The sequence below is a fragment of the Mobula hypostoma genome, chromosome 4 (genome assembly GCF_963921235.1).
Source record: "Mobula hypostoma chromosome 4, sMobHyp1.1, whole genome shotgun sequence".
Taxonomy (NCBI): domain Eukaryota; kingdom Metazoa; phylum Chordata; class Chondrichthyes; order Myliobatiformes; family Myliobatidae; genus Mobula; species Mobula hypostoma.
Window position 1 is genome coordinate 81,330,627 of NC_086100.1, and position 26,551 is coordinate 81,357,177.

General features: G+C 37.8%; 1 protein-coding gene across 2 annotated transcripts in view; it reads left to right on the forward strand.

The window, feature by feature from the left end:
- Nucleotides 1-21,733, forward strand: part of fam168b (family with sequence similarity 168 member B) — a 65,230-nt gene extending 43,497 nt beyond the window's left edge. Inside the window, exons 2-7 of one of the 2 annotated variants that reach the window (XM_063046050.1) lie at nucleotides 2,791-2,878; nucleotides 3,367-3,450; nucleotides 4,320-4,462; nucleotides 9,276-9,453; nucleotides 10,929-11,060; nucleotides 16,872-21,733. In XM_063046050.1, coding sequence (XP_062902120.1) covers nucleotides 2,809-2,878; nucleotides 3,367-3,450; nucleotides 4,320-4,462; nucleotides 9,276-9,453; nucleotides 10,929-11,041 — 588 coding nt within the window. In that variant the 5' untranslated portion in view covers nucleotides 2,791-2,808 and the 3' untranslated portion in view covers nucleotides 11,042-11,060; nucleotides 16,872-21,733. The remainder of the gene's footprint in view (nucleotides 1-2,790; nucleotides 2,879-3,366; nucleotides 3,451-4,319; nucleotides 4,463-9,275; nucleotides 9,454-10,928; nucleotides 11,061-16,871) is intronic. The other variant, XM_063046051.1, reaches the window with a different exon arrangement.
- The last annotated feature ends 4,818 nt before the right edge of the window (nucleotides 21,734-26,551 follow it).

Below are 26,551 nucleotides of genomic sequence, written 5' to 3' on the forward strand. Positions count from 1 at the left end.
AAATAATTTTAGAGGTTAAAGGACTGATATGGACTAAAAAGCGTAAATGCCAGCAATTATTTACAATGTAATCAGCATTATTAAAAAATTATCTATGTACAGTGCAGTCATGGGATAATAGATGGAGAGGGGCCTTGGAGAGGAGGGGCCAACTATAGTAGTTGATCAGATTAATTGCCTGGGGGAAATAACTTTTAAGATGGCATGAAGTTTTTGTTTTAATAGCCCTTTAGTGCTTTCCAGAAGGATCTTTCTGTAAAAGACTGTTTGCAGGGTAGATAGTGTCCAGAATGATTTTTTATGCCCACTTTTTAAAATCCTGGACACATGCAAGTCCTGCAATGATGGTAGACTGCAGCCAATGCCCTTTTCTGCCAACCTGACAATTCACTGTAGTTTTCATATATTGTGAAAGGATGCTGTACCAAACCAAACAGTAATAGCTGATGTGCGGATGCTCTCATTGATGGTAGTGTAGAACTACACCGTTATGTTCTGGAGAAGATGGGATTTTACCAATGAAGTCCTGTGAAATAATAATGCCCAGGAACCTGAATGTTGAAACGATACTCACGGTAGTTGATGATGAGTAGATGGTGAGGAGACACATTTATCCTAAAGTTGATATGCATCTCCATGGTTTTAGACAATAGGTGCAGGAGTAGGCCATTCAGCCCTTTGAGCCAGCACCACCATTCACTGTGATCATGGCTGATCATCCACAGTCAGTATCCAGTTCTTGCCTTATCCCCATAACCCTTGATTCCGCTATCTTTAAGAGCTCTATCCATCTCTTTCTTGAGAGCATCCAGAGACTTGGCCTCCACTGCCTTCTGGGGCAAAGCATTCCACATATCCACCACTCTGGGTGAAAAAGTTTTTCCTCATCTCCTGGTGGTGGACCTGAGGAGGGCTAAGGCACCGGTGACCCCTGCTTCCATCCAGGGGGTCAGTGTGGACATGGTGGAGGATTACAGATACCTCGGGATATGAATTGACAATAAACTGGACAGGTCAAAGAACACAGAGGCTGTCTACAAGAAGGGTCAGAGCCGTCTCTACTTCCTGAGGAGACTGAGGTCCTTTAACATCTGCCGGACGATGCTGAGGATGTTCTACGAGTCTGTGGTGGCCAGTGCGATCATGTTTGCTGTTGTGTGCTGGGGCAGCAGGCTGAGGGTAGCAGACACCAACAGAATCAATAAACTCCTTCGTAAGGCCAGTGATGTTGTGGGGATGGAACTGGACTCTCTGACAGTGGTGTCTCAAAAGAGGATGCTGTTCAAGTTGCATGCCATCTTGGACAATGTCTCCCATCCACTACATAATGTACTGGGTGGACACAGGAGTACATTCAACCAGAGACTCATTCTACTGAGATGCAACACTGAGCGTCGTAGGAAGTCATTCCTGTCTGTGGCCATCAAACTTTACAACTCCTCCCTTGGAGGGTCAGACACCCTGAGCCAGTAGGCTGGTCCTGGACTTATTTCCATCTGGCATAATTTACATGTTATTATTTGATTATTTATGGTTTTATATTGCTATATTTATACTTTATTCTTGGTTGGTGCAACTGTATCGAAACCCAATTTCCCTCGGGATCAATAAAGTATGACTATGACTATGACTAAATGGCCTACCCCTTATTCTTAAACTGTGGCCTCTGGTTCTGGACTCACCCATCAGCGGGAACATGCTTCCTGCCTCCAGCGTGTCCAATCCCTTAATAATCTTATATGTTTCAATAAGATCCCCTCTCAGCCTTCTAAATTCCAGAGTATACAAGCCCAGTTGCTCCAATCTTTCAACATATGATAGTCCCATCATCCCGGGAATTAACCTTGTGAACCTACGTTGCACTCCCTCAATAGCAAGAATGTCCTTCCTGAGATTTGGAGACCAAAACTGTACACAGTACTCCAGGTGTGGACTCCCCAAGGCCCTGTACAGCTGCAGAAGGACCTCTTTGCTCTTATACTCAATTCCCCTTCTTATGAAGGCCAGCATGCCATTAGCTTTCTTCACTGCCTGCTGTACCTGCATGCTTGCTTTCAGTGACTGATGTACAAGAACACCTAGATCTCGTTGTACTTCCCCTTTTCCTAACTTGACTCCATTTAGATAATCTGCCTTCCTGTTCTTACCACCAAAGTGGATAACCTCACTTATATCTACATTAAACTGTATCTGCCATGCATCCGCCCACTTACCCAGCCTGTCCAAGTCACCCTGCATTCTCATAACATCCTCCTCACATTTCACACTGCCACCCAGCTTTGTGTCATCTTCAAATTTGCTAATGTTACTTTTAGTCCCTTCATCTAAATCATTAATGTATATTGTAAACAGCTGCGGTCCCAGCACTGAACCCTATGGTACCACTGGTCACCGCCTGCCATTCCAAAAAGGACCCGTTAACCGCTACTCTTTGTTTTCTGTCAGCCAGCCAATTTTCAATCCATGTCAGTACTCTGCCCCCAATACCATGTGCCCTAATTTTGCCCACTAATCTCCTATGTTTTGAGGGCATGCAGCTCCAAGTTATTGTGGTTGCACCAGGACAACACTGATAAGGAGAATATTTATTTAGAGATACAGAATAGTAATGGCCCTTCTGGCCCAAAAAGCCTGCAATGCTGAATTACACCTATGTGCCCAATTAACCTACTACCTGTACGTCTTTAGAATGTGAGTGGAAATCGGAGTAAACCCCCACAATCATGGGGAGAACATATAAGCTTACAGACAGTGACAGGAAATATACTTAATATATTTTCTGTTCCACAGCTCCTGAGAATAAAAACCATGAACCCAGTCTATAGTTCAGGTGCTTCAGGGGTTCCATATGCGAATCCAAAAGGAATTGGATATCCAGGTAAACAATTAGTTTAATTTGCTCAGTTAAGAAAAAGTACTCATTTGTTGCGTGGAAGGTGGCACCAAAGGGAAGGAGTGAAAAGTCACAGATAAAATCAGCATGAAGATTTGATGTTTAACTGCAGGAGCTCTAAATTTCATTTCATTCAGTGAAACGCTTGAACTGTATATTTCTTGAGAATAGAATGAAGTTTGTTTCTTTGATTTGTACCATTTGATAGTCATGTTTAGTGAGTCATTGACTTTGATTTCCACTTAAGTTTCATTACTTCACCTTGTCATCAGCAATGAGAATGCTAATTGATCATTGAAGTGATTGGAGAGAGAAGCTGAAAATAATTTTTAACTATTGGAAGTGATTCTCAGAAGTATGGTTGCAATTTGTGCCATGGGTTAATGAGTAATAAAATTTGTTTTTACTTTTGACTGTTATATTTTTAAACTGCTTTGGATTAATTTGTCCGTTTGATCTTTTCTTGAACAAAGCAGGTTTTCCGGTTGGTTATGCAGCAGCTGCTCCTGCCTTTACTCCTACTGTGTATGCTGGTACAAACCCAGCCTTCCCAACAGGTAATGCACCTTGTTAATCATTACATGTAATCCGTGATCAGCAAAGATAATTATTTACCCATGTGGCAAATGTCTTATTCAGAAGGTGCCCAGTTATTCTAATGTGTTTATTAGGACTGAAACTCAATGATACAATATGCCTTTTTCCTTTTTGTTGGTTTTAAAGAGTGGAGTGATAAGAAATACAAATGTGTACTTACGCACCAAGTAAAGCTTAGAGATAAGAGTTCCTTTTATTTTCCTTTAACATTTAATTTAATAAATATAGAAGAGCGTAATTGTGGTAAAGAACTTCCCTACAGGATTGAATGTGTATCAGTAATTATACCTCATTCAACTAAAGAAGAATCAGCATAGGCTCAAGCTAATCAACTTTTCCTCATAAAGTAACAACTTCATCCTAAGAATAAATTTAGTGAACCCTCAATTGGCTACCTCCAGTGAAAGTATATCCCTCCCCCATAAGGAGATCTCAGTTGGATTGTATTCATATGATCCCCCAAAGTCCTGTACAATGGAAGCAGTAGTTATTTGCTGAAGCCTGTTTCCCAGCTGTGATATTCTCAACTCTGTTTAATAGAAGCAAGACTTTTCTGGTGTATACTCAAACTCCTTTGCAACAAAGCCAGTCATTCCATTTGCCTTATTGTTTGCTGTTTCTCACTCCGAGCTTTCATTCAAATATTGTGAAACTAGAATTGGCATTTTAATAGCTAATATTATGATTATGTATCATCCTTAGTTTGCAGTGAAATATTTGCTAGAAGAGCTTTTCTGCTATTTCACCAGCACTTTGCATCATCTTGGAATGACTTGGGCATCCCTGATTAATGGTCATTCTACCATTCTTGGATTCTGCTTTATTTCAGGTTATACACCGGGCACACCTTATAAAGTCTCATGTTCTCCGACCAGTGGAGCTGTACCACCCTACTCCTCTTCTCCCAACCCATACCAGGCAGCTGTATATCCAGTTCGAAGTGCCTATCCACAACAGAATCCTTATGCACAGGTTTGAAATAGCAGTTTGTCTCACAAACCTATTGAAATTAAAATGTTTGATGGTCTGCTATTCGATTAAGTGTGACTAGTGATTCTTCTATAATTTAATGGGCCAAAGACCTTGTTGCAGAGCTCGCAATCAATTTGTATTTTGTATTGCAGATAACCTTGAATTTCAGCTGTATAAATCCTGGCCTAAGATGTTTGTTTTCAGCTGTTTGGGCTGCAGATCAAAGCATCATAGAATTGTTTGTGCTTCCCTGATGCTTCTGACAGTTTTAGAATCTTTGTTTCTGGTTATGCATCAAGCATTATTTTCTGAAGCACTTTTCCACAACAGGATTTCAGAAATACAGAATATTTTATCTGGATTTAATATTAAATTAATTTCTTCCACATAACCGGATTTACATTTGTAAATGACTTCTTTTTTTGTTCATCATTAAAATTTGTACTAAATCATATGGCTTCAGTAAAGTATCTTTGTCAAATCTGTACAAACACAGACCTATTGTGATGTTGGTGCACTTTATGTTGGATCTTGTATTGTCAACCAATTGCATTTTCAATGTTGGGTGATTAGCCAGCATTTATTCAAATGCTTCAAGATGAACCATGTGCTTGAAGGCATAGAATGTATTTAATGTGTTTTTAAAGTAATTTACTGTGAGATGGCTGAGTGGTAGGTGTCATTATTCCCACTGGAGTATGATGTAGAAAATTAAGCTTTTGCAAACACTGAATTTCCAGAATTAGCTAGTATGTTGAGATAATAATCCAACCATGAGTTAAAGAATGATCCAACTTAGAAGAAGCATAAAATATATAGTATTACAAACACGAGAAAAATCTGCAGATGCTGGAAATCCAAAGCAACACACACAAAATGTTGGAGGAACTCAGCGGGTAAGGCAGCACATTTGAGAAAGAGTAATCAGTTAACGTTTTGGTCCTGATGAAGGGTCTCAGCCCAAACCGTTGACTATTACTGTTTCCCATAGATGCTGTTTGACCTGTTGTGTTCCTCCAGCATTTTGTGTGTTGAATAAAATATAAAGGTTATATCCCAGCAGAAGGAAGCCCTCAATTTCTCTACCATTTTTTTCAAGCAATCTGTTTTTGTGTTTTACCCCATGGGAAGTTTCTTATATAGAATGGACTATAATATAATAAACAGATTTGGATGGGAAAAAGACCTTATGCTTTTTAAGTGATATGCAGGATCATGATTGAAGAGATCATGTCTGTTGTCTTTGAATTTGATTTTTTTTGTCCTAATCCTTGAATTTACTGCTGAACTGTGATGGAGGAAACTGTTGGTATGTGTGCTGTGCCTATGCTCATACTTTGCCATAATGCAAAATAGGTGGAAGTCAATTTAGTAGCACAAACTGTATCACCTTGCCATAATCAAATGATTTTTAACCTGGATTTATCCCGAGTATGACATTAAACACTGGATTACAAAAAAATGCAGAGGAAATGCTGAATCTCCAGAATATTTGTTGCTATCTTTTAGTCCTGATCAAATGGTCAAATGTAGAATGTGTGGTTAATGAAATCAGATTTAGAATCATATCTGCCACTCCAAATTATTTTGATGATTGAACCAAGAAGAAAATATTCCTTTCTGTTGTTAAAGAACGGTAACAATCTTAAGATGTAAAAGTTTTTTCAAGTATGTTAAAAATAAAAGAGAAATGAGAGTGGATATAGGACTGCTAGAAAATGACACAGGAGAAATAATAACGGGGGACAAGGAGATGGCTGCTGAACTAATTGAGTTTTTTGCTGAAGTCTTCACTGTGGAAGACAGTAGCAATATGCCTGATATTGTAGTGTGTGAAGAGAAGTGGGTGCAGTTACTGTTTCAAGAGCGAAGTTGCTCAAAAAGTTGAAAGACCTGAGGGTACATAAGTCACCCGGACCAGATGAACTGTACCTAGGGTTCTGAAAGAGGTAGTGTTAGAGATTGTGGTGGCATTAGAAATGATCTTTCAAAAATCATTGGATTCTGGCAGAGGACTAGCAAATTGCAAATGTTACTCCACTCTAAGAAAGGAGGAAGGCAGCAGAAAGGAAATTATAAACCAGTTAGCCTGACCTCAGTGGTTGGGAAGATGTTAGAGTCAATTGTTAAGACTGAGGTGATGGAGTACCTGGTGACACAGGGCAAGACAGTGCAAAGTCAGCATGATCTCCTTCAGGGAAAAGCATGCCTGAAAACCTGTTGGAATTTTTTGAAGAGATTACAAATAGGATAGATAAAGGGGATGCAGTGGATGTTGTGTATTTGGACTTTCAGAAGGCCTTTGACAAGGTGCCATACATGAGGCTGCTTACCAAGTTAAGAGCCCATGGTATTACAGGAAAGTTACTAAGATATAGAGCATTGGCTGATTGGTAGGAAGCAGTAAATGGGAATAAAAGGATCTTTTTTTGGTTGGCTGCCAGCGACTAGTGGTGTTCTGCAGGGGTTGCTGTTGGGACCACTTCTTTTTATGCTATATATACATGATTTAGATGATGGAATAGATGGCCTTGTTGCCAAGTTTGCAGATGATATGAAGATTGGTGGAGGGGCAAGTAGTGTCGAAGAAACAGGTAGGCTGCAGAAGGACTTAAACAGATTAGGAGAATGGGCAAGAAAGTGGCAACTGAAATACAGTGTTGGAAAATGGTTGGTCATGCACTTTGGTAGTAGAAATAAATGATTGGACTATTTTCTAAGCAAGGGGAAAATTGAGGAATCTGAGATGCAGAGGGACTTGGGAGTTCTTGTGCAGAACACCCTGAAGGTTAACTTGCAGGTTGAGTTGGTGAGAAAGACAAATGTCATTTTCATTTCAAGAGGTCTAGAAAACAAGAGCAAGGATTTGATGCTGAGGATTTATAAGGCACTGGTGAGGCTTCACCTTGAGTACTGTGAACAGTTTTGGGCCCCTCATCTTAGAAAAGATGTGCTGGCATTGGAGACGGTCCAAAGGAGGTTCACAAGGATGATTCCAGGAATGAAAGGGTTATCATGCGAGGAACGTTTGATGGCTCTGGGTCTGTAGTCGCTGGAATTCAGAAGGATGAGGAGGACCTTTTGAATGTTGAAAGGCCTAGACAGAGTAGATGTGGAAAGGATGTTTCCTATGGTGGGAGAGTCTAGGACAAGAGGGCACAGCCTCAGGATAGAGGGGTGCCCTTTCAAAACAGAGATGCGGAGAAATTTCTTTATCCAAAGGGTGGTGAACTTGTGGAATTTGTTGCCACGTGCAGCTGTGGAGGCCAGGTCGTTGGGTGTATTTAAGGTTCTTGATTGGACATGGCATCAAGGGTTATGGGGAGAAGGCCAGGAACTGGAGTTGAGATAGAAAAAAGGATCAGCCATGATTGAATGGCGGGGCAGACTCGATGGGCCAGATGGCCTAATTCTGCTCCTATGTCTTATGGTCTAATGTAGTTGAGCTAGCTTCAGATAGGGTTTCAATCAATAGGATTTGAATACAATGTGAAGTGTTTGCAATGGAATAGAACAAGCAGGGGTAAAATTGATCAGATTAAATAAAATAAAATGAGTCCTATCCAAATCATCTTCCTGCTTGCATCCTGCCCTCTGACATTTCCCCTCTGAACTATAGTTGGTGAGGCTATTAATCATATCTGTTCTTCTTACATAGATTTTGCTCTCACTTTGTCCCAACCAAGGTCTGGGTTCCATTTATCTTTGTCTTCCACACCACCGTGCTCTACAATTAGAAAACTATTGTTTGAAATTTCCAACACCTTAATTTTGATACCACCACTTTCCTCCCCAATCAGCATTCTGTCTGGCACTCTGATTAACTTCTCCATCCCTACCAATACACACTCTTCATACAAGAGTATCTTCCAATATAACTGTTGGGGGCATGATGTCTGTCCACTTATGACCTCACCGACCATGATTCAGAGCCCCAAGCAACATTAAGGTAGTTTAATATGTTGCGTTTGCAGTTAACATTGTGATCTCCTTGACATGGCAGAAATCAAATATGGATTGGGTAAACATTTTGTACACCCCGTCCATTCGATCTAGTAATGTTCACCCGAGCTACTAGTTTAACTCCCCAATCTGCTTCCATTCTGATCTCCTATGTTCGTCAAACAAAGCTCAGGCAGTCTTGAGGTACATCTCTTCTTGGAGCTAAATTCATTACAGCATTCTGGGCTCCACACAGGAGTTCGGTAATTTCATATGATCAGCAGTCCTTGCCTTTGTATCTCATATTTCCACCAATCAGTATTTTTGTTCTGGTGGTTTCAGGTACTGATTTTTCTATCCAATTTACAATTCTTTGAGCAAGCACCACCAGTGATTGACCAGTGCTTTTGTTAACTCTCTTAAATTCTTTTCCATCTTTTTTGTTTTTTTTAATCTCCTATGTCTCCATTTTCTCTGCATCTCAAGATTTGTTTAACTTATGACATTTCTAAGTTTCAAAGACAGGTCATTGACTTGAAACCTCATTTCTCTTTGCATGGATGCTGCCTGGCCCATTGAGTATTTAAAGCATTCTTCACTTTGTAATATAATTTGCTAGAAACAGTTTTTCTAATTGAAATGGCTTTACTTGAGCAGTTTAAATTATAGATTTTGTATGTTTATGCTACAACGTATCTATGCTGCACTGTCCCCAATGTAATATGTCAACTGCTTTTGTGAAATTGTATGATATTTGAGAGCATATCATTTGTCTAGAATTTGAAGATTCATATTGTGTGTTCTATGAATGTCCTAATTTACTCTTTCAATTATCCCTCAACAGTATCTTTCACTTTTTTTTGTTAAATAGCAAGGCACTTACTATACACAGCCACTATATGCAGCCCCACCTCATGTAATTCATCATACCACAGTTGTCCAGCCGAATGGAATGCCTGCTGCCATGTACCCACAACCAATTCCATCACCCAGAGCAAATGGTGTTGCCATGGGAATGGTAGCTGGGACCACTATGGCAATGTCAGCAGGTGGGTTTCAGTTTTTTCAAGACCAATGTTACAAATATGACTGTCAACCAAATCTAATGCACAGTGTGCTACAGATAAAGTAAGTGGAAAGTGAACTGTTAAAACGTTAAGTGGGGAGTCAGGCAATTTAGTACTTCAAGTTGTTCAAGAACATTACATTTAGAAGAGTGAAGAAACAACAGTTGTTTAGTTCGTAGCTGGGAAATTTAATTTCAGTTAATATGACATTACCAGTTTTTGAAAAACTATAAAGATTACATGAGGTAGTTGCAAATTTATTGAGTTGGTGCCTTCCAACCTTATGTCTAGTTGTCCATTCACTCAAATTCCTGCCCCTCCAAATTCCAGTAACAACCTTGCTCTTTCTCATAGTTAAGATCTAGTGACTTTGTCAAAGGCAAAATTCCTCCACCTTTTTATCTGTCTGAAACTTTTGACACGTATAATCTAGACCATTTCCCTCCAAGTCCACTCATTTTCTTCCAATGCGTTGGAAATTCCCTTGTCTAATATTCTATATAGTCATAATCGCTCAAATCTATTATTCCTTCTCATATGCACATCGGGATTCTTCAAAATATATTTCGTTGGTCTTTGCTTCTTAGCAGCAGCATGCAATACAAACTTTGCTTTGTATTCTGATGATGCTGTCCTTTCATCTTTAAAATTTTCAGTGTGGTTCCTTGACCTGCTTTCTGACATCCAGTTTTGAATAACTAGTAATTCCCTTTAATGTGATTTTATAGACCAAAGCCCCCTCTTCCTTTGTTCCTAATTCCATTCTCATCTTGGTAATAATTTGAGGCTGAACAAAAAAGTATTGATGGGTTTCCACCATGTACCTGCTCCTACTATCTGGCTCCTGATTTGTCTCCACCTATTGCTGAAAGTTTTACCCATGCCTTTGTTACATTCAGACTTGACTGATAAAGTACTCTGCCAATTTCTCACCTTGTACATCCAAGATGCTGTTACCCATATATCACCTATTGCGCACATACTAGAAATTTTTAGATTGCTTTGGGTGTTGGGCTGACGTTGTGTTATAGTTCTCTTGATTTCATATTCTTGTCTCCTCATCGTTCTAATGTCAAATACTAAGTGAACTGCTTGAATTAATTTATACTGGAAGGCAGCAAAAAGGATTGCTCTCTTAAAAAAAATAAAGTTCCAATTTTTGTTGATTTGTATTCAAATGAGCTCATTTCCTTCAGTTTTTGATCTGTTTAAGCCAGTTTTTTTTTCTATGTTCAAATCAGCAATATGTTGAAAGTGCCTATTATGCTTGAATATTTTTGTGGGGAAGAAGTTACAGAAGTGGTCATGTATTCTGTCTGATTTTGTAATCATTTGGCTTTCCATAAATGCATTCAACACCAGGTTTTTTCTTTGAAGATGTAAATGATATTGTATTCTATCTTTTAGTTTAAGCTGAATGTGACCAATATTTAACTTTGTTCAATTCTGCCTTGCAGGCACTTTGTTGACGACCCATTCCCCATCGCCAGTAGCTCCTCATCCTGTTTCCATGCCTGCTTATAGGACTCCAGCAACACCGACTTACAACTATGTACCCTCGCAGTGGTGATCAAGTTGTCACTGGAAAAGCAAGTCTTTATGCTTTCTTTGTAAAGTAGTTCCCTCTTAGCATTTCAGCCAAAAGAGATGATGAAGAAATGCTTTTGTCTTGCAAGTTAGAATAGGAGCTCTGTATGCCATTGGCTGAAATTCAGTACGGAGAGAATTCTTTCAGCCAGATTTGTACTGGTTTCAGCAATGCACAATTTCTGAATGTGCTGAATTACAGAATTGCTGCTATATTTATGCATTGAATTGATTTAAAATGTGTAGTGAGATTTTTAGTGTGACTTTATCATTGATAAAATGAGAATGACTTAACTGTGTCCTTAAAAAGGGTGGAGCCCAAGGAACAAAAAGGAAAGTTATGTTGATTTGGTTTAAGGAAAAGAAATCTTAGAATATAGAACAGTACAGTGCAGTATAGGCTGTTCGGCCCATAAGGTTGTGCTGTGCTGACCTACATAAACCTAATCACACCCCATAATGGTCCATTTAACTTGTATCTATGTGACTGAGTCTTTTAAATGCTTCTATTGTATCAGTGTCTACCACCTCCTCTACAGTGCGTTCCAGACGCCTACCATTCTGCACTCTGTTGTGTGTGTGTGTGTATCTACACACACACACACACACACACCCCTTTTTCTCAGTCTCACATTTGCTGAAAGCTCAAGACTTAAGAAAGACACATTTATGGCTTACACCACTGATATAGCACATATTCTCCGGGCGCGAAAGACTGATCACGACTAGAATCAGCATAGCAAAGTCTTTGCTTTCCTCTGCCCTCGCCATGGTGGTAAAAATTTTCTTGGCTTCATAAATTTGAATTGCAATGTCAAATTTGTTATGTTAACATTTACGATAGTCGTGCATACCATTAAATGATTGGGAATGGAAATGTTGATGACACAAAGGCTTTCAATTTTCAAACTTTTCATTAAAATGTAATTGTCCAACTTTTTAGTAGTTTATTTAACTAATAGAAAAAATAATAGGGGATCAGACCTACATGCAGACCACAATGTTTTCTAATAAATAGAATAAGTTTTTGTTAGCTGTTTTGCATTTGTATGCATGTACTAATTTAGAGTTCCTTAGCTTGTCAATTGCTAACATAGCACATCAATCTGTTTAAAGAGTCAAATAACTGAAAGAAAACAGCTGTTCTGGATAAAAGCAGCAATGTCTTAGAATTGAGTTATTAAATAATTACTCCCTTCAGGGGTTGCATTGAGTTTTTCTACATATCCCTGAAAAGTGCAGGAAATGTTTTGCAATAAATTTGCCTACCATCTGGAAGCAATTGCAATTTAGAAGTCTTCAGTTAGCATGGGCATCTGTAGCCGCATGTGCTTGCCTATATTATCCCAGTTGGTTGCATAACTTTAGAAAGCAAAATAAATAGATTTGTGCTAATTTCACAAAGCAACCTGATTTTTTTTTTGTAGACAAGGATCAATGACTGCACCTAGTGCAATTCCCCTCATATCTGTAGAACAATTATTGAGTGGAAATTTTTCTCAATGATGCCACATCCGATTTGCCTATGTTCTCGATGTAATATATTCTAATGAGCTCTGGAGCTAAATTTCACCACAGATTTGCCTCTGGAGTGTTTGGATCACTCTACTTGATCATCTAATAGTTAAGACTAAAAATCACTTATGGAAAATTCTGTGCTTCTCTTAGCTTGTTAAGTGATAAGTTAGCATTTTACTAAAGTAAGTGGTAGAGATATTCCACGTGATGGATGATGCTTTGAAATTTTTGTCCCAGACTATTGGAAAGTCTGAGAGGCACAGAAATTTGCAGAGCCCAACTCTTGGTGCGAGAATGTAAATTCTGAATAGGTATTTCCTATTATAAAATCCTTCGTGTGCATTTATATTGGGAAGACTTGATTCCAGTATTTGACCCATACGTGGTAGCATAGCATTGCTGGTTTATAAGAAATGCTGCCACATATAAAATTTTATTACAAAATATACATTTTTTGATAATCAGTTCACGTAAGATCTCTTCACATCATCACCTGGATTTTGAGGTATCAGAGAAACTGGGTGAAGTAAAGATAGATTTGAAGATAATTGTTCAGTAAAATGCAGCACATGGGATGCTTGCTTACCATTTTCTGAATGCCTTGAGTATTTCTGTCATTAATATTGGCATTTTCAGAGGTGCATAAGAAAATTTCAAAGCATACATTAGCAGACTAATGGAATTATATTTTACTGTCTGCAAAATAGTCAATTCATCATGTGGGCATTTTAAGCTGTGATTCTGGACAGATTTGCTTATTTAAGCATTTGGCTGATTTAAGCTCTGAATTTGGTAATTAAGGGTAATACATTTTAAGATTACAGAAGTTTAACTGGTTAAAAATATTCCTCGTAAAGGATAAAAATGTACAGGTGCAGGTTGAGCATCCCTTATCTGAAATGCTTGGGACCAGAAGTGTTTTGGATTTCAGTTTTTGCAATATTTGCATCTATGTAATGAGATACCTTGAGGATGGAACACAAGTCTAAACACAAAATCTGTTTGCAATACGTGTACAGCTGGTGTGAAGCTTACAGAGTGAGCAGTCTGCAGTCAGAGCATCTTCTGACATGATGGAGCTGGGTTTTACATAAATTGTCAGAGTTGAATGACTGCATCTGTTATTGGGTTCCAATTCTGCAATTAGCTTCAATGATTTTAAACAACCACCCATTCCACAGCAACTGTGATTGGGGGGGGCATGTTTTATACAATATTTTTAATAATTTTGTGCATGAAACAACTGCCTCCAATTTTCAGTTCCTCGTGATATAAATCTTGTTTCATGATTTGCATGCCGTTAACTGGTATATGTTCACTCCAATGCTGACGAATCCACTCTTTGAAATCACGATCAAGATCTTCATTTTTTGCTTTATGCAGTGTTTTTCTGTTGTTTATTAACATTTTACATAGGCGAGGTCACTTCTCAGACTGACTGTGGTGTGCAGAGACCTGCACGTTGCCTAGGAACCTTCCTAGCGCCTTGTGGAATTTTCCATTTGTGACGTCATGTCAGGATTGTGAGATTCTGGATAAAGGATACTCAACCTGTATAATCAATGTATTGTCTCTGAAACTCCACTGGCTGACGTTTTCATTTATTGTGATGTCTGTAGAGCAGCTTATCAAATTGTTAAATCCCTATTTTTTTTTTTAGTTAATTTCTTGGAAATGTTCAGTGAGAATTGCAGATTTTATAATTTAGAATCTGGATTTTCTGTTTGTAAGTCATGCCAAAAGCACCATTGAATGCTACCATTAAAGAGTGAAGCTTCACAGGTTTAATTTGTACATACAGTGCCTATATTTTAAAAAAAGTATTCACCCCCCCCTTGGAGGTTTTCATGTTTTATTGTTTTACATCATTGAATTGCAGTGGATTTAATTTGGCTTTTTGGACACTGATCAACAGAAAAAGACCGTCAAAGTGAAAGCAGATCTCTACAAAGTGATCTAAATTAATTACAAATATAAAACACAAAATAATTGATTGCACAAGTATTCACTCCCTTCAGGTCAGTATTGGTAGATGTACCCTTGGCAGCAATTACAGCCTCGAGTCTGTGTGCATAGGTCTCTCTATCAGCTTTGCACATCTGGTTACTGCAACTTTTTCTCATTCTTCTTTACAAAACTACTCGAGCTTTGTCAGATTGTATGGGGATTGTGAATGAACAGCCCTTTACAAGTCCAGCCACAAATTCTGAATTGGTTTGAGGTCTGGACTCAGGGAATGACTTAAGAACAACAAAGTTAATGTCCTGGAGTGGCCAAGTCAGTGTAGCTTTGGCTTTATGTTTGTGGTCATTATCTTGCTGGAAAACAAATTTCCTCCCAAGTTGCAGTTCTCTTACAGACTGCATCAGGATTTTCCTGTATTTATTTTATCCTCTACTTTCACAAACCTTCCAGGGTCTGCTGCAGTGAAGAATCCCCACAGCATGATGCAGCCACCAGGATGCGTCATGGTAGGGATGATGTGTTTTTGATGATGTGTGGTGTTTGGCTTATGCCAAACATAGCATTTAGTCTGATGGAAGCTCGGTTTTGGTTTTATCAGACCGTAGAACCTTCTTCCAACTGAATTCAGAGTCTCCCATGTGCTTTTTGGCAAACTCTAGCTAAGATTTCATGTGAGTTTTTTTTCAATAGTAGTTTTCTCTTTGCCACTCTCCCATAAAGCAGTGACTGGTGAAGCACCCGGGCAACAGTTGTTGTATGTGCTGTCTCTCCCATCTTAGCCACTGAAGCTTGTAACTCCTTCAGAGGTCTCTTGGTGGCCTCCCTCACGGGTCCCTTTCTTGCACAGTCACTCAGTTTTTGAGGGCAGCCTGCTCTGGGCAGATTTACAGCTGTGCCATATTCTTTCCATTTCTTGATTGACTTATCTGTACTCCAGGGGATATTCAGTGACTTGGAAATTTTCTTGTGTCTGTCTCCTGACTTCTGGTTTCAATAACCTTTTTGTGGAGTTGCTTGAAGTGTTCTTTTGTGTTCATGGTGTAGTTTTTGCCAGGATACTAACCCACTAGCATTGGACCTTCTAGATACAGGTGTATTTTTACTACAGTCAGTTGAAACACCTTGACTGCACAGAGGAGATATCCAAAAACAGATCCCTATTCAACTATTTTGTGACTTCCAAAGCCAATTGGATGCACCAGTGATTATTTGGTGTGTCATATTAATGGGGGGGGGGGGTGAATACTTATGCAATCAATTATCTTGTGTTTTATATTTGTAGATAATTTAGATCACTTTGTGCAAATCTGTTTTCACCTTGACACAAGAGTTTTTCTGTTGGTCATTGTCAGAAAAGCCAAACTAAATCCACTGTGACTTAAAACAATAAAACGTGAGAACTTCTAAGGAAGGTGAATACTTTTTATAGTCACTGTATGTTATTTAATGTGGAAATTCCCGATTTACTATCAGTGATTTGTTTTTTTTTTCTCCAAGACTAAACCAGGTTCATACTTCTTAATGGACAGGAAATCACTAAGTTAGTTAGTGTATTAGTTATTTCTAAAATAATTTTGCTATATAGTTCCCTGAATGTTACAATTTCTTGCTCAAGCTCTAAATCAGTTAGAAATAGCATGCCATACTATAGGTACTGCTGAGCAAACTTGGGTCCTAGAAGTATAATTTTATGAATGCAAGCTATGAATTCCTTACAAAATATTTCAAGATCTAAAGATTTTAGAGGATTTTTAAGTCATTTCCACTTGTGCTTTAATAATAGTTGTATTTTCCCAGTCTTTACTTAAATTTGTAAGGTGCTTCAAAGAGTTAATTAAAATGATGCTTTTTTTCTTGGTTTGCTGCCTGAGAGTTATTTAATAAGACTGATAGCTCAGTCAGTGTGATGACACCACAGCTGCTGGATGCCTGTGTTCTCATTTCAGCTGATAAGTGACAGCTATCAACATTAAAAGCAAAGTTCTCTGCCATGTGCATCTTTCTAAGAATTTGGCCCTGATGCTAGAAGCACATACTATTACTTTGTTACTGACCATAAATTGTGTACCTTGACTTTACCTAGTTAATTTATTCTTCCATATTAAGCATATTTATGCTGCAGTCTTAAACCCGATGTCACTTTGCAATGAATATTTGCGCTGGATCTTCTGAAAATTACAGTCATTTTGCAAAAAACAGTCATTTAAAAAAAATTACATAACATTTATGTTTTCTGTTTTTTGTAGCTAAGAGGAATGTACAGTGATTTTAGTGTATTGGCTTGGAAAGAGAAGTATTGGGATCTAAATATCTAAAATGCTCTTTCACAGGTTGAAAGGTGGGAGATATGCAATCAAACAAGTTTTAACACTTGGTGCTGATTCCCACATGCCTCCAACCAGGATCCTTCCTTCCAGTTCATCAATGCTCTCAATACTTGCCAAACACTACCAAAAATAACACGAAGATTATCGTGGCTGCATATCTTGCATCTTGGAACTCAGCAGTACTCAAGTCATGAAAAACCTGTTTTGTGGACTGTCTTGCAATTTTATAGATTATACAAAAGGGAGTATACGTATATTTGGATTCATATCTAATTCAATGCATGTTACAAATGCTTGCTCAAATCTACCTGCAATGACTGATGCAAAACCATCATATGAAAAATCCAAAGGAACTGAGATACAAAAAATTTGCAACTTAATTTCAATAATGCAGAATCATTGTATGTAATGTCTCAAAAGAAATTGTGCAAGTGAATTTCTGTAACAGAAAGAAAAACTTCTGGCTGATCTGTTATGTTCATTGTTTTTTTTAAAAATGGGAACAGTTAAATTACTTTAGCCAGTGTATCAATTTAATTCTCGAGCAATTGATGCATTTAGAGCACAACACCTGGAGGTAGTGTTCCGGTAGGCATGAAATGAAGCCTGAAGGCATTGACTTACCAGCCCTTTTTCATTTAAAACTGCATTAGATCCAGTGTTATATTTGGGAGAGGCAACCATAGGGATTAAAGCATGATGGATAAAGGAAATGTACTAACTTCTAAAGAATCAGAAATGGCCAGTAGTAAGGTAAAATAACGTATTTTTATATTCTTTGATTTAATACTTCAGTAATATACACCTCTGACTTCAAATCATGTCACTTGATGATTTGTAGTTCATGAATTTGGAAGTCTTTAAATATTCACATTTTGTTCACATCTAAATTTTTCACTTCTTTGCCAAATTCAAGATCACTGGTCATTTGGGCAATAGATAAATAACATTATCAGTGCTTAATACCAATCCCTAAATGGTAATACTTCCAGGATTAGGATCCTGGTTGTAATAAGACATTTAAAGGCCTTGATTGTTTTGAGCATTAAAGATAACAAAGGTAATAATTGTTTGGTCTTCACATAAATTTGAATTATCCAGATCTGTTCAGGGTTTTGTATCACATCGGATGACGTAATTGTTTAAAGCAAGCTTGAATAACATTTTCAATGGCATTTATGACTTCATGCTTCCAAATATTCACACTAGTATTAAACCAAAGGGGGTAAATTTCATGTTGCTGGTTTAAGGAATCTGTCTATTATATGCGTTTGAAATCTGACTTTTGCAGGGCATGCTAGTTTCTGCAGCAATTGTGATGTGCAGACTGTAACAGTTGAAAAACAGTTTTAATGATAAGAAAGGCAGGTAGTCTTTTTTTCAGCATTTAAGAGCTTTCATCCTGATGTCTCTGTGCATTTTATTGCAGCAGAGGATTGAGTTCCCATGACCTGGTAATGTCATCATTGAGTTTTCTTTTAGATCATAAACTGAATAGTGCAAATTGACATGTCCTCCAATGTTTCCTGTTTGGGCTAATTGCCTTACCCAAATGACTGAGTTAAAACTGAGTTAAACCCTACAGAATTGGAGGAATACTTGGAGGGAAAACAGAAGCTGAGTAAATTCACTGGTACATCTTTTGAAAATGACAAGGTTATTTGGGTGGGTCAAGAGTTTAGGATTTTTTTGTGTATATATTTCATGGGACCTAACACTTTCAATAAAGGATGCTTGTTTTATAACATCAGGAAAAAAAAATGAGTATAATGTTACCCTTTAAGAAATTGATAATGATAATAGCCTTCATTTATCATGAAGTGTCATTTCAGAAGTGGCCCTAAACCCTAGCAAATTCTAATTGATGATTAAAATTGTCTTGCAGTGCAGTAGAGGGCATACAACTGTCTTCCTTTATGTGTGTGTGATATGATTGATGTAGGGAGTTTAACAGGTTGCTGCTGGTATCATACATGATGCATAAAGGATCCAAACTTCTGTGGGGTTGTTACTTTCTAAACTCTTGTCAGATTCTACGTGAATTAGCACAAATGGAGGAAATTAGTCGTGGAAACCATTTATGTAGAGGAGTTAGTCAGTTAATGAATTAGAATTGTTTTGATAGTAGCTAGCAAAGAAATATTCAAGGGGAACAAGCACACAACTTTTAGACTCAAATCTTTCCTATTCCATTTTTCTATATTGAACTTTTATAATGGATTTAGCATGTATGTTAATTTCATGTTTAAAATACTCCCGAGACCAGTTCTTCAACACATTTTGGATAGTCAGCGCTTTGCTGCTGGTAATAGTAATGGTCAAGGCATTTAACTTCCAAAAATAGAGCATTATGTAACTTAATGGTTTGTCGTGAACTCATTTAACATCTAGTTTTGCAGACTGCAAAAATGGAATACTTCAGATCTCCTATGTAGCTGCATTTCAGAATGGCGGTGTGTGTGTTGATGGGGACCTGAAGTTCTTTTACAAACCTTATATTAAAATGGCACAAACAGGAAGTAATTTTAAGATTGTAATTCTATTCTTGATTCCTCTTCAGTTTGGTGAGTTAGATAATTGAAGTCTTCACTCATTTTTCATCGTGAGATTTCTGTGATGTTCGCAGGCTGTTTCTACCTGATGTTTACAGGGCTTGGAAACAAATATAACTCAAACGAAGTGATCTTTATTTAGGAAAGCTGTACTGTACTGTGGCTTTTTAAAATCCTTGAACTTCACACAGTTACAGGCTAAATTAACTTTCTAAAAGATTCCCAATTTAAAAAAATATCGTGTTTTTGGTGCTTGTTCTTTTAAAGATTTAGAAGTATAAAATTTTACATGAAAAGTGAACTTAATTACCAATCTGAAACCAACACTGTACACTGGACTAATGCTTTAATTTCCTCTAAAAGAAATGCATCTCCAATGAATTCTATGTCAGCCCACCAACTAAACTGATATGTGCTGAATTTTTGGTCTTAACTGCTATTGTGGCATCAATGTGGACAATGAGTACAGAATGGAAATTAGAGTGGTTTTTCAAATATACAGTCCTCGCTTAGGCCATGGTCATTTGGAATCTGTTCTAGTTCTGTAGTATTTGTTGCATACCAGTGGTTAGTGGATGAACAAGTTGTGAAGTTTAAAAATAACAGTGCAGAACTGCTTTGGCAGTGTTCATAGATAGATTGTACACTTCCTTTAATGTATATTTTAAGGGAAAAATAATGGGTACTGATGTGAAGGGAAAAAAAAATAAACCATGGAAGCCTATCAAGGATAATGTTTAATTTAAAGCACTGTTTAAATCTGGGAATTGCTTCATGTTACACTGCTGTACATGAACTCATGCTGAGTTTGACATTTAGTTGCTTTTTTATTTTTTTAAACTTGGCAGACCAAATTATGCTTTATTGCACATTATAACAAATCACTCTCATTTGGTGCTTTAGCCGCCCCTTAGTGTTCATATTTCTACTCACATTTTGGTGAGTACTCATACATACAATTTTTTTTTGAAAAGTGTGGATGGAAGGGAATCCAAAATTTAATTTTCTTTTAGCATCCAGAAACTTACCAGGGGTCATATTTGAAATTTGCAAATGGATGTACAACTTTACTGCACTTTGTAATGCATGCAGACTAGTTCTGAGCTACTGTTGTATTGTTTTTATATAAAGGAACATGTAATTTAAGCGGACTAAACCTTCTCTTCTCCACTGTCCAAAGGTTCAGTTTGAGAGAACCGAATTAACTGACCTGAGTTAAGATATTGTGCAAATAGCCTCATGCAATTTTGAGACTTTGAAATATTTTCACACTGCTATGGTGTACATGCTTTTGCTCAGAAACTGGAAAGGAACATCTGATGTTGAATTGTCTGTATAAACATAAACATGACATCTAATTGAGTTTTCCAATTAATCGAATGCTTTGTTAATTCATTCTCTTAAACTTGGTTGTATGTATTCTTACAGTGTCATTTGGTATTCAATTAAAGTAATTTGGCTTCAAGTGGGACAAATGCAGAAGTCAGCACAGATTCCTGGGCAAATGCATATTTGTGTTCAAACATTTAATAGTTGAGTTGACATATTCCAAAATGTTAGATTCCTGTCAAGCAACTGGATGCTATTTTTCTCATTAATTCTTTGTATGGTGATGGAGAGGGTCTTTTTTTTCTCTCTGTTTTGCTTTGAGTATCAGTTGGGATGCAGTAGTGCTTAATCTGAAGAGCCGTCAGTTGTGAGAATTTCCCCTGACCACCCTATTCATCCTCCTGCTTAAATTCCCATCAGCCACTGAGCCAGCATACTCAGCAGCAGTTGAGATGGACATGATCCAAGATATTTCGCTCTTGTAATAAGAGATTGCAATTTTGAATTGCTGAATTTTACTGAATGAGTAGATTTGTGTATGTTGGTGTGCAGTATAGTGCTGTATGACAGCTTTTCTGTTCAAAGTAAAACACCGTATTCGACACAGGCACAACAGAATCACCGTAGAAAGTTTATGTATGTTTTTGTTAAGGGCACACTTTTAAAAAGAAATTGACTATTGAACACTATGCTTAATAAATATAAACATATTATTTTGGTACTTATTTAGTCTAGGTCAGTGTTGTCTTCCAAAAAGCAGTTTTAAAGCAAAGCACCGTTTTACATTGGACAACATAAACAAATTTTGACATTTCCTTTCTGAGCCAGTTCAATTATGTGTAAATTCATACATTGTTATTTTTTTAAAAGCAATCTGACAAGTAGGTGAGCTCAGATTTAAAAAAAGAAACTTCAAGGCATGTTTATTGTAACAAAAATTGTTATGTATTAATACTTAAGTTTTCAATAAAGATTGACTTGTGTTGCTTACATTGTGCTTACCTCATACTTTTGAAAAAGTACTTATACTTTTGAAAGGATTAATATATCCTTTTAGGTGCATTTAAAGGGAAGATAACTCATTACAGTTTGCCCTACAGTAAAACTAAGATACTTTGCCATCTGTTTGTCCAGAAATCTGTTGTTTGGTATCTGGCATACTTGTTACTCTACAGTGTGAGCCTGGGACATGGAGTGTGGGCGAGGTTGTGCAGCTGGAAATGGGGCTGAGGCTCTGAATGCTGGGGGTCGCAAACATGGGTAGGCTGTGGAGCCAACACACAGAATTGAGTGTGGACTGAAATATACAAGCCACGCTTTAAGTTGGAAGTCACTAGGTTCTGTTTCCCTGCTCCCTTCATGATCATGGGTAGACTTTCACCTCAGCCACATTTTCTAACACTTCTTCATAGACCTTTAAACCCCAAAAATATATCAGTCTCTACTTTGAACATGACTCCGTCATTACAAATATCTGGAGAAAATATTTCCAAAGACTCTGCAGGTATTGAGTAAGGATATTTCTCATTGTCTTAGTCTTAGAAGCTCTATCCATTGTTTTCAAACTGTGGTGCCTGGTCTTGGATATCTCAGTGGGAAGAAATGTTCAACTTGTACCTGTTACGCCTGTCAATGATTTTGAAGTCTCAATGAGATCTCCTTGTATCATTCAATCAAAAGAATAGAGCCCAAGTCTGCTACTTATCTCCATGTATGGCAAACTTGCCATCTTTTTGAAACTAGTTTAGTTATTCTTAACTGTATTTCCTCAAAGCCAAAGATGTCCCTGGATATTTAAGTAAAATAGACCAAAGTTACAGGAGTAATCTCATCTAAAATATAATACAATTGTAGTAATTCCTCACTTCTAAAATCGAGCTCCCTTGTAATAAACAATAAGATGCCAGCTGTCCTGTTAATCGCTTGCTGTACTTGCATTTACCTGAGTAATTAGTGTTCAAGCACACCTTGCTCCCTTCAAGCTTCACATTTCCCAGCCTCACCAATTAAAGTTTTTTTTGTTTGTGCACCTCATTTTTCTATATCGCTTTCTTCTACCATGTTCTTATCCACTACTGGACTTGCCTGTATCTCCATGCGGTCATTCTGTATTCTTTATACCAACAATCCAACATAGTTCAGAACTATTAGTAAGAAATGTAACATTTCAACCCCTTGGACAAATCATTGATCTAGGTTGTGAATCACTGCGACCAAAATTCTGATCCTTGCAAGTCCCTCCTGGGAAGAGTGGTCATTCTGAGAAGGAGCTATTTTACCCACTTTCTTTTGCTGTCCACTGAACAATTTTCTGTATTCCTAGCTCAAGTGCTTTAACCTTGCATACCAACTCTTGTGTGGGATTTTATCAAAAGCCTCCCAGAAATCCAAATACAAACCAGCCATTTGTTTCCCCTTAACTATTTTATGAATCATGCCCTCAACAGATTAGTCAATCTTGTCTATTCCCTTCAAAAGCCCATATTGAGATAGTACAATCCCATTATTTTCAAAGTGTTCTGCTCTAGTCCTCACTAGGTATCCCACCACTGATGTTTCCCTTGGGTTTGGTGTCTGGATCCAGGAATTTCAGCTTCAAAACAGGAGGTTTGCAATTCTGGTATGAAATGAGAAATTCTTCACTCAGAAGATGAATTTTAGAAGGCTATACCCAAGCAACCATGAAACAGAGCCTCAAATTTGTTTGTCATAGGCATACATACCTAGGGTATAAATGCCATGAAATTTTGCCTTTTGTTGCAACGGTATGGTATATGACAAACATGAGCTAGATCCTTCATGGATCCATATTGAGACTGCTCATTCCCATTATTTTTAAGAATAGTATTCTGTTGCTCTCGTGCTATGTTAGCAGCCATAAGTTAACCGTACATAAATTACCTAAGAAAATTTAAATAGGCATAATTACATAAGAGTAAATTCAGAGAGAGCAAAGAGAAATATACAGGGGGTGATTGATAAGTTTGTGGCCTAAGGTAGAAGGAGTCAATTTTAGAAAACCTGGCACATTTATTTTTCACTATTAGTCCAGCGGTCGTGGAGCATATGGATCTTGGACCTCCAGAAAGCGTCCACAGCATGGGTGATTAATAAGTTTGTGGCCTAAGGTAGAAGGAGATAAGTTATACAGCTCTTGTTACATGCACATGCATTTCAACTCTTATGAGTGAATATGCAGAAAGTTTGAAGTTAATAACTCATCAGGGTGATAAGTTCGTGGCCAAAGGTAGAAGGAGATGAGTTATTAACTTCAAATTGCATAATCACTCAGAGTTGAACTGTATGTGCACGTAACGAGAGCTGTATAACTCATCTCCTTCTACCTTGGGTCACGAAATTATCAATCACCTACGCTATGGACCACTTCTACAAAGAAGGGATCTGTATGCTCCACAACCGCTGGACTAAGTGTGTAAATGTAGGAGGGAACTATGTTGAAAACTAAATGTGCTAGGTTTTCTAAAATTGACTCCTACCTTAGGCCACGAATTTATCAATCACCTCTTGTAGTCTGAGGATTAGGATTTTTTTCAGTTAGTTCAAGAACCTGAAGGCAAGAGGCAAGAAGCATCTGTTGAACTGTGCACTGAATTTCCATACCAGACCCTGATGCAGCCAGTCAGAATGATTTTAAGCTACACGTCTGTAGAAGTGGGTCAGAATTTTCCAGAACAATGAATTTTCTTGAATTTATAAGAAACTAGAGATGTGGCCTTCATGCACTGGGCCCAGGATAGATTGTACAAGATGTTGACACCTAGGAAATTGAAGCTGCTTACCATTACCATTGCAGGTGCATATTTGCCTGCCTTCCCTTTTTCTTAAAGTCCACAATCTCTCGATTTTGCTGAATTTGAACGCAAGGTGGTTGTTATGACAGTAGTCATTTAGTTGATCCATTTCACTCCAATCTGCCTCCCTCTCATCATTATATGTGTTGTTGAGTATATTCAATTGGATAGTAATGGAATTGAGGGATTATGGAGCTATGGTAGGAAAGTGGCCCTGCCATTTGAAAAAATAATTTCAAAATTCTCTAAAGCTTGACCTTTCCAACCTAAATACCAAGTGCAATCACATGGGTCAAGATTTTGCCAAGGAAGGCTCACTGTGCCCAATTGTAAGTAACATTCCCTGTTAAAAAGGGGTCGAGAGCTGGTGGCTCATTGGGTGGTCGGCTGTGCTTCCTGCTTTGTCAGCTGTCAACTCTCCAAAAGTTCCTGATGTTCAGAAACATTTTCAACATGACAAAAAATTATTAATTGTATTTACAAATAAAATTAATGGAACTAATAAAATCTTTAAAGTAAATTTGTAGACAAAAATACATAATTGAAGGTATAGATCCATGGAGTTGTAAGGACAGAAAGAGTGCTTGCGCACATCAGTTCCATGGTAGCGTTTTTGCCCAACTACACCAAACCCATTTTCCTTCACAGCTATATCCTTTTATGCCTTATCTATTCAAGTGTTTATTTACATGTCTGAAAACTCATCAATGTTTCTGCTTTAGGAGGTTAAAGAAACTCAGCACGTCCCTGTTGACCCTTAACAATTTTTATCAATGCACCATACAAAGCATTCTATCTTGGATGCATCGTGGCTTGGTATGGTAACTGCTCTGCCCGTGACTCCAATAAACTGCAGAGAGTTGTTGGCAGAGTTCAGCACATCAGAAAAACCATCCTCCCCTCCACATAGTCTGTCTATACTTCTCACTGCCTCGGTAAATCATCTAGTGCAATCAAATACCCCCACATGTTTTCCTCTTTTCCCCTCTTCCATAGGGCAGAAGATACAAAAGTCTGAAAGCATGTATCACCAGGGTCAAGGATATCCTCTACCGCACTGTTATGCTATTGAATGGTTCTCTAGTATGATGAAATGAATTCTTGACCGCATGATCTTGCCCCTTATTGTTTACCTGCACTGCATTTTCTCTGTAGCTTTTAAAACTTTATTCTGCATTATTTTACCTTGTTCTGACTCAATGCACTGTGATGATTTGATCTGTATAAACAGTATGCAAGACACACTTTCACTGTATCGCAGTACATATGACAAATTAATTCTAATTTTTAAAAATAATGATTGTAACTGATATTGTCCTCTAGCAGAGCATTTGAGATTAAATCCCTCTCTCTGTAAAAATTACTTAGCCATCGGATCCCCTTTATAATTTCTTCCTTTCTTCATAAATCTGTTTTTTATTTACGAGTATCTTTCTTATTTATGCCTCTTACCTTATATGTATTTCTCACTATCACCCTGTTCAACATTGTTTAACAGCTTACAATTTACTATGTACAGTGCCCTGTATTCAGCCTCCAACCCTTTGAGTATTATATCCAGAGATTTTGATCAATTTAACAGAGAATTTTTATTTAAAAATCACATGCTCCTTTTTCCCTTTATGGGAAAAATCTGGGGGAAACCCCCCCCCCCCAGAAAATTGTAAAGCATGAAAAATTAAAAATTCAAAAACTGAAATGTCAGCAGTTCAAAAGTATTCATCCCCCTTTGCTCAGTACTTTGTTGAATCACGTCTCACAGCTATTCCAGCTAGTCGTCTTTTTGACTAAGTCTCTTACTAGCTTTGTACAACTGCAAAATTGCTCAAGCTGTGCCAGATTAGTTGGGGAACAATCTTGAGATTTTGCCGGAGATGTTTAATTGGGTTAAGGTCAGAACTCTGACTGGGCCACTCAAGGTCATCAATTGTCTTCATTTGAAGCTGCTCCATGATTGCTCTGGCAGTGTGCTTTGGACTGTTGTCCTGCT